General features: G+C 39.1%; 3 protein-coding genes across 3 annotated transcripts in view; 2 read left to right on the forward strand and 1 right to left on the reverse strand.

Annotated features, from left to right (window-relative positions):
- Positions 1-973: 973 nt before the first annotated feature.
- Positions 974-6,716, forward strand: LOC101310276 (probable sucrose-phosphate synthase 4-like). The gene is made up of 14 exons (XM_004290211.1): positions 974-1,498; positions 2,215-2,304; positions 2,560-2,786; positions 2,878-2,941; positions 3,025-3,224; positions 3,322-3,802; positions 3,876-4,004; positions 4,160-4,291; positions 4,397-4,573; positions 4,743-4,796; positions 4,883-4,945; positions 5,051-5,893; positions 5,981-6,108; positions 6,210-6,716. Exons 1-14 carry the CDS (start codon positions 1,286-1,288, stop codon positions 6,487-6,489), a joined length of 3,081 nt encoding a protein of 1,026 aa, XP_004290259.1. The 5' UTR covers positions 974-1,285; the 3' UTR covers positions 6,490-6,716.
- Positions 6,717-6,925: 209 nt separating this feature from the next.
- On the reverse strand, positions 6,926-11,734 carry LOC101310565. The gene is made up of 12 exons (XM_004290212.1): positions 11,678-11,734; positions 11,518-11,604; positions 10,817-10,950; positions 9,906-9,964; positions 9,773-9,827; positions 9,640-9,690; positions 9,197-9,236; positions 8,543-8,583; positions 8,367-8,471; positions 7,853-7,900; positions 7,507-7,626; positions 6,926-7,251 (listed from the first exon to the last, which is right to left on the reverse strand). The coding sequence occupies exons 1-12, from the start codon at positions 11,724-11,726 to the stop codon at positions 7,183-7,185; spliced, it is 858 nt and encodes a 285-aa protein (XP_004290260.1). The 5' UTR covers positions 11,727-11,734; the 3' UTR covers positions 6,926-7,182.
- Positions 11,735-11,926: 192 nt separating this feature from the next.
- LOC101310848 (putative glycerophosphoryl diester phosphodiesterase YhdW-like) overlaps positions 11,927-12,117 on the forward strand; it is a 4,427-nt gene continuing 4,236 nt past the window's right edge. Inside the window, exon 1 of the mRNA XM_004290213.1 lies at positions 11,927-12,100. Coding sequence (XP_004290261.1) covers positions 11,930-12,100 — 171 coding nt within the window. The 5' untranslated portion in view covers positions 11,927-11,929. The remainder of the gene's footprint in view (positions 12,101-12,117) is intronic.

The raw sequence follows: 12,117 nt of genomic DNA on the forward strand, positions 1-12,117 counted from the left end.
GGAACAATACCCGACGAAATATAGTGTCTGTTTCGTCGGCTTAAATGCATGAACAAAAGCCGACGACAAAATATTTCGTCGGCTAAAGTCTGGACAATAGCCGACGACGGTCTCTGGGTTCGTCGGCTAAAGCCATCGCCGACGACTCTTTCCTGACGACACTATAGCCGACGAATTAGGATAACAGCTTTCGTCGGCTAAAGTGCTTGTCCTGGTAGTGGATACTTATACGTCGAGCTAGAATGGAAAGAATTGTCAGTTATCGGATTGAGACAAAAGGGTTAATTGAGTGCGTCTTCGTCGTCATGCATAGATATCGCAAATTATGCATGTCGCTACAAAACCTCCACATTGAACCCTTCTTCCCTAATTCTATCACAATTTTTGTGAAATCGGTCCAACTCGGAATCCTTCCAAGATGTTTAACGCCTATAGCATTTTTAGGTTTCTAATAATCTATGTATACCTAACTAACCACTCTAGGAAAAAAAATTAAGTTTTTCTAAAGTTTTGATATGCTTTTTTTTAGAAGTGTGTGTTTCAAGATGACACTTAACTGATAAGTCTAATTTTAAAGTTCAAAGTTTAAAGCGTAAACCGATATTGAGTTGATCATGATTGTTATCAACCTAAAACTAAAAGAAATCTCTTTGATTTATCTCTTTTGATTCTCTACGTAGGTTCAATTGTGAAAATGGATTCTCTTATACTAGCTAGTAAGCTAGATATATATGACGACTGTTTGTGTGCAGTACAAGAGAATACTAAAAGAACAAGGATGTCTGTGTAATATAGGTTATACAGCTCTACAAGGGAATGAGAGAACCAAAACCACCCAATCCATATTCACAAGTTTGTCGACATGAATTTTTGAAAAATGTTGTGGCCAAAAATTTATAACAGGCGAAGCCTTTATAAAGAGCCTTGCTTATTCATCCAAAGCTGGTTTCAAAGTTGAAGCTTAGCTTCATTGAAACCACCTAGCCTCTCTTTCTATCCACCTCCTCCATAGCATTTCTAGACAGCATCAAACTATACATATTCTCCAATATTTTTTTGAAGTATTCTATTTTTCTAATATAAGATTCCTGCCAAGAATTAAACTTTACATACAAGTATTATTCTCATTTCTCAGTCCCTTTTTAGTAACATGAACTGATATATAAGCCCTTCATACGTCTCTTGATTTCACATACCAAAGCAGAGGGAGACAGAGAGCTTCAAGCGATCATCATTCTTCAACTTTCTGTATCAATCACCTCTTTGAAATCAACAGCAAGTTAAGATGGCGGGAAACGACTGGTTAAACGGTTACCTGGAGGCGATTCTGGATGCAGGAAGTAAGAGTAACACAAAGAAGGGGAGCGATGGGAAGCAGAAGATTGCCAAGTTTGAGCAGCAAGTCAAGGAGGAGAAGTTGTTTAGTCCCACAAAATACTTTGTGGAAGAAGTAGTTAACAGCTTTGATGAGTCTGACCTCCACAGGACATGGGTTAAGGTCTCTTCTCTTCTCTTATCTTCTTCACTCTATCTCTGCAATTTTCAGTTGGTTAATTAGTGAGTCCATATCAAATTGAAATTAGGCGGAGATTAATCAAGCTCTTCAAGTTGAAGCTCATGTCTCTCCCGTGCTAGCATTAACGTTGTTCATCATTTTATTATGATCAGTAGTAGCTCATACCTCACATGTCCTGCAACACATAATCACATTCAATCAAACCAAGTTTGGTTTGCCAAAACAGAGATGTGTTTGCAGAGAATATTTGTGGGAGGCAATGTTTGCTCAATATAGTGGTTATTATTCATCTTGTAGATGTAGACCCCATCCTCGTGATAAAATTTTGGTTTTACGGGACCGCACATCTATATAGAAAAATATGCTCCCATCTTCTTGGAACCAATAGCTAAGGTTACATTCATGAGTAACAAAACAATACTAGGAAGTAGGAAGTTTCATTTATCATAATTTGAATTGATTGAAAGCTCGATTACACTCCTGAGTCCTGATTGAACGTACCATCGATCATTATGAGTTTATTGGCTATTTCGAGTTTAATGGATTTCAGAGATAGTTCTAAGAGAAATGACATCCAAATATATTAAACTCGAAAAACAAAGACAGAAGAAATAAGTTGAGAAAAGAAAAAGAGAAACAGAGAGAGGTAACTGCAAAATTTACTTCAACTGATTTGTGTCTGATGGTTGCACTTGCAGGTAATAGCTACGAGGAACACTCGTGAACGCAGCAATAGGCTTGAGAATATGTGCTGGCGCATTTGGCATCTCGCTCGTAAGAAGAAACAGGTCTGTGTGACTCATAAAGTGCCATATCGTCGAGAATCATTTTCATTCCCAAGCATAAAGCTAAGGCTAAATATAGCAAATGTTTCTAACCACTGTTATATTCTTGATTCCATCCCCAAGTTCAACTATTGAAAATGAAACCACTAAATTTACTTTCTGAGTTACGTGTAAGCATACATGTATTACTGAGAATAGATGAAGTTTGAAAAAAGAAGACATCAGTAATAGAGCAAAAATTCTTACGAAAATTTGCAGATAGCATGGGATGATGCTCGCAGACTTGCACGGCGCCGTCTGGAGAGGGAGAAAGGCCGCCATGACGCTGCAGAGGACCTTTCCGAGCTGTCTGAAGGGGAGAAGGAAAAAGGTGAGACCAACTTTATAGAACCGCCTGTCAAGGAAATAGCAAGAATCAACTCAGAAATGCGATTGTGGTCTGAGGATGACAACAGGACTAGGCATCTTTACATTGTCTTAATCAGGTTAGAATTTAGTAACAAGGGAAATTAAAGCATTCAGTCAAGTGTAAACTAGTACAGTTTGATCACTTCAATGTCATCTTTTATGTTGTAGTATGCATGGGTTGGTCCGTGGAGAAAACATGGAACTGGGAAGAGATTCTGATACAGGTGGTCAGGTAATAATCAATCAAACAATATCAAGTTGGGCCATAGTTTCATAAACTAAGGGATTTGGACTTGATCATATTTATGTCTTCAGGTGAAGTATGTAGTAGAACTTGCTCGTGCTCTGGCCAATACAAAGGGAGTCTATAGAGTTGATCTGTTAACAAGGCAAATCACTTCACCGGAGGTAGACTACAGCTACGGTGAACCTAATGAGATGCTCATTTGCCCGCCTGACGGCGGCGGCAGCTGCGGAGCCTACATTATCCGTCTTCCATGTGGACCTCGCGACAAGTAATGATAACTAGGATTTGTTCTTATGCCTAATCATACGGTACTTAATCTGACTATCTGAGAATGCACTTGATGATGCACATATGCTGCACTGCAGGTACATACCGAAAGAGTCACTATGGCCTCACATACCTGAATTTATTGATGGGGCTCTCGGCCACATTGTGAACATGGCAAGAGCTCTAGGCGAAGAGGTCAATGGTGGGAAACCAACATGGCCTTATGTTATCCACGGCCACTATGCTGATGCTGGGGAAGTGGCTGCTCAGTTGTCTGGTGCCTTGAATGTCCCCATGGTGCTGACCGGGCATTCCCTAGGAAGAAACAAGTTTGAACAACTGCTCAAACAGGGAAGATTGTCGAAGGAGGACATCAATGGAACCTACAAGATTATGAAGAGGATCGAGGCTGAAGAGCTGGGTTTGGATGCTGCTGAAATGGTGGTGACTAGTACTAGGCAAGAGATTGAAGAGCAGTGGGGACTGTATGATGGGTTTGATCTCAAGTTGGAGAGGAAGCTCAGGGTTAGGAGACGCCGGGGAGTTAGTTGCCTTGGACGATACATGCCAAGAATGGTGGTATGTGAAAGTTAACATGTCCTTGAGACTTTCTTTCTTTCCCAAATACTGAGAAAATTTCTATGTGAAAAAGGTAATACCGCCAGGCATGGACTTCAGCTATGTTACAGTGCAAGAAGCTGAAGGAGATGGAGATCTCAAATCCCTGCTTGGTTCTGACAGATCTCAAAGGAAAAGGAATCTCCCTCCAATATGGTCTGAGGTAGCATATTCTTCCTGCACCTATTTTCCCCATATCTCCAATGCCTCCACTTAGTTAACTGTTGCACATCTATACAGTATATCACATTACCATTACCACCTCCTATGCATGATAATGGTAACTGTTTGCCATTGATAATGTGTGATGCAATGCAGGTAATGAGATTTTTTACTAATCCTCACAAGCCGACTATACTTGCATTGTCTCGTCCTGACCCAAAGAAAAATGTTACTACATTGCTGAAAGCCTTTGGGGAATGCCAACCTCTTCGGGAGCTAGCCAACCTGGTAAAGTTCACACCAGTTCCCTACAACTGAAACCCCATTCAATAGTATAAGGTATAGGAGAGAAAAGACTACCAAGTATTGATCCCCTATTGTTTATATATACAGGCACTGATACTTGGTAACAGAGATGACATTGAAGACATGTCAAATAGCAGCTCAGTTGTTCTAACAACCGTGCTCAAGATGATTGACAAGTATGATCTGTATGGTCAAGTGGCCTATCCTAAGCATCACAAGCAATCAGATGTCCCTGACATCTATCGTCTAGCTGCAAAAACAAAGGTACACAATGTGTCATAAGTGAGCAAATGAATGGTTCTCATGATCACTGACCTGTAATGTTACGCTAACACAAGTGATCACATGAGCATGACCCTGATTATTGGCTTTATAGTTTGCAACGTTGCATAACTTACCTCCTAGCCCTTAACTCTGGTGGTTTCTTTTGAAGGGAGTGTTCGTCAACCCAGCTCTTGTGGAACCTTTCGGTCTCACTATTATAGAGGTTAGTTTTCCAGACTCAAGTGTGGAAACTTGGTGATAATAGACTCGAATCTCCCACCCCAATACGTTTGTGGTTTTTGCTTTCAGGCAGCTGCTTATGGTTTACCAGTGGTCGCCACCAGAAACGGAGGACCTGTGGATATTCTGAAGGTAACCAATACATGTCCTACACTCCAACGTCTAAGGATGCTTTGTGATTAATCATAACCTATATATGCTAACAGAACTAATGGTGACCTAAATATGTACTACTAGGCACTACACAATGGCCTTCTAATTGACCCACATGACCAGAAGGCCATAGAAGATGCACTACTAAAGCTTGTTGCCGACAAAAACCTCTGGACGGAATGCAGAAAGAATGGCCTAAAGAACATCCACCGCTTTTCGTGGCCAGAACACTGCCGAAACTACCTCTCCCATGTTGAACACTCTCGAAACCGCCACCCTACCACCCGCCTTCAAATCGTACCAGCTCCTGAAGAACCAATGAGTGACTCTCTGAAAGACGTGGATGACCTTTCTTTGCGATTCTCTGTAGACGGAGATTTCAAACATAATAGTGAGCATGATGCAGCAACTAGACAGAGGGAACTCATCGAAGCCATAACCAGAATGACTTCATCCAATAGCACTGCAGCTGCTACTTACTGTCCTGGTAGGAGGCAGAGGCTGTTTGTAATAGCAGTGGATTGTTATGATCAGAATGGAAATGGTACTCAGACGTTTCAGGAAATTATATCGAGTGTCAAGAAAGCAGCAAGCTTAGGATTTGGCCAAGGTCGTGCAGGCTTCGTATTGTTAACTGGTTCCAGCTTACAAGAGACTGTGAAGGCTTTTAAAGGGTGCCAAGTAAGCATAGAAGAATTTGATGCATTGGTCTGCAAAAGTGGGAGTGAAATGTATTACCCTTGGAGAGATTTGGCAGCTGATGCAGATTTTGAAACACACATCGAGTACCGATGGCCTGGAGAGAATGTGAGGTCCATGGTGCCCAGGCTAGCCATTTTAGAAGGCGGGGCTGAGGATGACATCACGGAGTATGGAGGGTCAAGTAGCTCAAGGTGCTACTCTTATAATGTGAAACCAGGAGCCAAGGTGGGAAACTTGCTATTCTGTATAAAAAAGACTGACCCCAACTTGCTACTCATAAATTTATGCTAATGAGTGGTGTATTAATTGCAGACTCGGCGCGTCGATGACCTGCGCCAAAGGTTGCGGATGCGAGGCTTCCGTTGCAACCTTTTCTACACTCGTGTAGCTTCAAGGTTAAATGTTGTACCACTCTTTGCATCAAGAGTACAAGCACTGAGGTTAGATTTCCTTTACTTACTATATTTTGGAACTCTATACCGCTGACAGTTACTAAAATGTGCTGTTCTGATACAAATCACTGTTCTACCATGTTATGTAGATATCTTTCGGTCAGGTGGGGAACTGATCTATCCAAAGTGGTTGTGTTTGTGGGGGAAAAAGGAGATACAGATAATGAAGACCTGCTGGCTGGTCTCCACAAGACACTAGTTTTAAGAGGATCAGTAGAGTATGGCAGTGAGAGACTTCTTCATAGTGAAGATGGTTTCAGAAGAGATGATGTAGTCCCACAAGATAGCCCTAACATTGCCCTTGTAGAGAGCTATCAACCCCACGATATCTCAGCCACTCTTGAAGCTCTTGGGATAAAGGGACTTTAGTTTTGCCTTTATCTCTACTATACTATATACGGAATATATTTCAACAACTCAAGCAAAAGACTGAGTGCTACATATAAGAGAATATACATCTCAACTTCTTCTAAGCAGTTTTATTTATACATACAAAAACTAAGGGAAGCTTTGTTTCTCTTTCCATGTATCCAATAGTTCCATTTCTATATAATACATAAGGAGATTCTGTTAATGAAATGCTGGTAAGATTATGCATTTGTGAGGCCATATGAGCAGTTTATACATGGAAGCAAAAATATCAGACCAAACATGCAGGTGTTGAACAAATGGAAGATAGGTGGCTACATGCTACTGTGTCTGTCATATAGGAACATCAATTTTCCATAACGGTTAACATAGGTATCACAACTAACATGAATGATGAATCACTTCAAACTTTGGATGTGAAGGCATTTTAGAAAGTTTTTCATGAGCAATCTGTTCAAAGTTCAATCGACATCTATTCACAAATCACTTTCAAGTTGCATGTACCAGCTACTGAAGTAATGTCAATATGTTCCTACTGCAGATAGTTATACAATCAGCTTTGATTTTTTGTTTGTACAGTTACCTGAAAAGCAAGCCATGTATTCTAGCCCAGAGAAGCTATCATATTTCTGAGCCACCCATCTTACCCGAATTCATGCGCGTCCAGTTCTGCGCCCATCTTATCATCAGTTTTCATACACAAGAGTCCAGCTCCACTTTGTATTCCACTCCACAAGAACATTTAAGCACATGAGATATACCCTGTGAAAAGCAGAGCATCCAGATCTTTTAAGTCTTCTTTTTGAAGAGATAATGCACCGACATAACCTCAATTGTTAAAATTTCAAGATCTGCTGTCAACTATTCAACATATGTTAGATAAATTTGATTATTTCATGTCTGTCAGTGATAACCATTTAATAGAACTAGCCTTGACCATATTATCTAATGACAATATGAATACTACAGTCTATAAATCTTTAAACACCCGAAGAAAGCACTTGATATATAGTTTACCTTCAATTTCTCAATTTGGTCCTGCAGAGACTTTAAGTATTCAGCTTCTCCTGCATTATCTGATACAAGGGCATTGTATTCGTCCTCCAGGGTCTTTATGTCTAACGCTCTTAGCTCTGGCTGGAATGAACCATAACGAGAAGGGAAGTGACAAACTAAATTAGTGATATCAAATCAACAGAACTGTGAATTTCTAGGCAATAAAACTGAGGATATGAGTAGGCCTTAAACACAAATGTCTTATGATGCTAACTTAAGGAAGTAAATTCAAATTAGAAGTATGATTATTTTTCTGACATCTGCAATGCATCTGATTAAATAACCCGGTATTGCACAAACAACTGACCTTAAAATTACTTTCCCTGCAATTTACTTGGTCAATAGCTTGCTTCATCTGAATTGGCATAAGAAAACAACATGAGAATATTAATATTTCAGAAGACATTAGTTTCATAATTTTATTTTGTCCGTTATGTTTGCCTTTTTCCTTTTAGAGTATGTGTCAAAAGTTACTGAAAACAATACCTCTGCAAGAGATTAGACTTACGTTACAAACTTTTTAAAGTAGGAAACTTATAGCCAACTAAGGTCAGTAAATACTGCTTCAAGGGAATAAGTTCAAATGAAAAGCCGGAAGAAGCTTTATGAATAAACACAGCTTGAGTTGTAAAACAGAAATCTCAGACAGATGTGACACTTCAATTTATTTACTCAAAAAAAAAAAACAGTTTTTGTCTAGGATTTTTGAATTAGAACATACACCCTCACAAGGCAAGTTATCAGCTTATTATACCCATGCAAAAGAAAGAAGCAGCATAGATACTTTTAGAGGAAAATAAGAATCCAATACTAGAGGCAACCTTGTAGTTCTCCTTGACAAGTTCAGATTTCATTTGTAAAATCTCATCAAGCTTAACTTTAGCAGAGTCAACCATCGCCATTAGATTCTTTCTTGCGTCATTGCCCTGTTTGTTCAAAATCAATCCAGGGATATCTACTCCATACCTCTGAAGGATCAATGGAAGTAAGTTCCTACCTGATTAGTTATGCAGAGGTGGTCGCCAATGCTAGCCTTCCCTGCAAAGAGTTTCAGTAATGAAGAAAAGTAATACATTAACTACTATACACCAAAGACTTCATCCTGAATAAAAAATCAAAACTAAAAATTCCCCTTTTGCATCACATAGAGGATGTTTTTGCCCTATATTAGTGTTTACTTGCTTCAACTTATGTAAGTTCCCTTAATAATACCCAGCTTAGTTCAGCTGGTTTTATAAACCTGAATTTACATGCTACCTAAATATGGATATCATGCAATAATTGCATTATCATTTTCTCCAGAAAGGCCTTGCTTCATTCTTAGACCTGGATGATTACACAATTACTACATAGTTGTAAAGGCTTCTAGGGCATTGCCAATCAGTCACAAAACAAGTCTCATCAGTTTTCAGCATTCCTTTAGGATCAAAGGTGTTGCGACCTAACCAGTGATTTCAGAAGAAACAATAGTTTAAGTACAATGATTTTAGAATTACCAGCTTGCATTCACATGGGCTTAGAATTACAAGGCATAATATAACTCTTAGCAAACAGATAACATTTTAATTTGGCTGATGACTTGTATATATTACAGAATTTGATCATAGAGACACCAAACTAAGACAGTTGTAGCTAGAATTAAAAGACACACCTTGAGTAGCAACTCGTTGCTCATCAATTGTATCCTTAACCTGCATAGATTGTAAAGAAAATGACACAACCAACTTCAGCATGACTTTAAACCTTTGAAGCCGAAGCAACAGAAACAAAAACTAAAGAACTCGACGGCAATTACATGCTTGTGGGTCTACACAAGAGTGTTATATCTTCAGAAAGACACACTGTATTCACAAAACAGGATTAAGGAGATTTACCTAGTCAAAGTCTGAGGATGTATGCAAGGGGGTTTTTAATGAAAAAACTGGGATTCACCCTTAATAGATTCATGTAGATGCATGATATATATGGGAAAATCCTCCCTAGTCTACCATTACCAAAAAATAGCTGATAAAGCAAATGAGGAAGACATCCAGCAGTACCAAAGAAGCGATCTCACATATGTAAATAAAGAAGACAGAAAATCCGATGGTTTACCATTCCAGGTTCTCCAAGTTCTGTAGTAGTCTGGTGACAAATGATCCAATCCTGACCAAAATTTAGAAAGGAAACTATAAATATAATGAACGTAGAAGACAAATATCCATGCAGTGAGCTCCAACAATCAAACCTTCTGTTGCTGCAATTTAGCAGCGATATCCTCTGAAACTTTCAAGTAGTAAGTGCTGTTACAAAAACCAAGGCAAGTGTTACATTTTTAAATTAGGTGCTTGTCAATGAATTCAGCATGCAGATTGAGTTACCTCTTCTCAATAAGCTTGGCGGCCAAGTTGATCCTTTCTTGTTCAATAAGCTCCAAGTTCTACTTGTTGAAGAAATTTTTGGGGGGAAGAGGAAGAAAACAAGACAGGCATCCAATTATTTCTATACTGAGAGACTAAGAATGTTACAAACTTGCTAATTTCCTTGTTAAATAGAATATTAATCAGGCAAGTGAACTTATAAACAGTACATGCATGATGCAACTGATCTCTCTGCCCTTTACCCATAGTCCCCTACACCTACTCCATTAAGAATTTGAAAGAAAAACATCTTATGAAGCAAGCTTTGTCTGTATACACAGATAACTTGGGCTCTTGGATGCCATATGTGAAGATGTGCAAACCAACAAAGATACAAAAGTCATCATAAAAACATTTGGAAAAATGTTGAATTGTAAAAGACTCAGCATTTCTACACCATGATAGCCACGCATGCTTGAATGGTATATTAAAGAAAGCTCATCAAATAGATTAAGGAATACTGATTAAAACTTAGATTGTTGATATAGTTAAAACAGAAAAATGATCAAAGTCCAAGTGTTGACTTGCAAATAGTTCCCTGATCAGAAGATAAGTATCATATGGTAAATTTTATGGACATGAGAAAATGGTTACACAATTCATAAGAAGAAACACAACGCTGGTCTGTATTTCACTATTTTGCTTTCAAGTACATTTGTAAGCCTCAACTATAATATATATAACTAAGAATTCTTTTCAAAGTATTAATAGCTTATTAGCAGAAGACACAAGGAAGATGATACAACTGTCACATTGTTCTGAAATCATACATTTTGGCTTTCTTTTCCTATTTTGCTTATTAGTTTGAAACCCTTTCAGCCTTATACTTCTATTTCCCCACCCCCTCCTCATCACACACATACAGAGTGTACCTGCATAAGGGTGGATGAATCAGACTCCAAGGAAACTGTCTTTCTCTGTCTTTCCAGAATCTGTGAGCATATTTGACCCTTAGCCTTATTCATCTGTTCAATGTCTTCCATGAATCGTTTAGTTTCGGATATTGCTGGAACAACAATTAGTGCACGGTTCAAAAGTGTTTTGATGATCATAGAAAGGAAGTAAGAACATTCCAAAACTTATTAATGACCAATCAATCAACTAACTGAAATATAAAACGATAGATGTTATGAATGGGACATCCAGACAATTTTGCGAAGATGAAAATTGAGAAAACGCAAAGGCTTATAGCTTGTAATGGTCTATAACTGATACTAAAGTGAAATCAACCCATTGCAATGCAAGGCTTATGATAAGTACAAGATTCAAATGAGTTGGCCACAGATCCATCCGAGTGCAACGTGAACACATTTGACAATCCCAAACAACAAGTTGTGCACAAGTCATGTAACGGAAAACCAAGTGTAGCCTGATTTTAGTATGGAGTCATCCACAGTCTCGAGTTATCATGAGCATATGCATTTTCTTCATGTCGATAGCTTTAAATTCACTTGAAAAGAGTCTAGTGCAGTGAGTCTAAGTTGATGCAAATTAACCTGGATTGGATTATTTTCACTAAAAATTTCTATAATGTTACCAATGCATAAATCAAAGGAAAAAGAAGCAGAGTTACCGGCATTGAGATCGTTCTCTAAGGTCTGAAAAGTGGTTAATTGCATTTGCTCCTCCACTGAGATCTTGGTAGCTTGATCTTCCACATCTGTTGATAATTGAGATTTGTGGAATTGAACCAAAATTAAGAGAAGCGAAAGTAAGGAGATCGGAAGGCTCACCGTTCATCTGAGAGCGCAATGTCTTCATGTACTGCAAGTAGTCCTCCATTTTCAGAGAGCGCCAAGGAGATCAAGGTTTGGGTTGGGGATTTATACCTGTGAAGGGGCCTGTGTGAGCTGCCGAAAAGACATAATTGACCTTTTAGTGTGAATATCAAACACGCAAGGCTGGGGATGTTTACGTAATTAAACAAAGCAGGACCTCACTTGTTCTTCATCGTCTTCGTCTTCGTCTTGGTCTCTGCATCGGAAATGGCGATGACAACGAGAGTGGGAAGGAGGCAACAGCAGCAGAGGAGGTCTGGATTGGGCAACATCAGGTTCTCTTCAAAGAGGCTCTTCCGTACCATTCTCATCAGCCTCGCCTTCCTCGCTCTCGTCCCTCCCCTTTTCTTCATCTTCAAGCTCAAGACCTTTCGTCTCGTACTCTCTCTCTCTCT

Source organism: Fragaria vesca, linkage group LG2, assembly GCF_000184155.1.
Source record: "Fragaria vesca subsp. vesca linkage group LG2, FraVesHawaii_1.0, whole genome shotgun sequence".
NCBI lineage: Eukaryota > Viridiplantae > Streptophyta > Magnoliopsida > Rosales > Rosaceae > Fragaria > Fragaria vesca.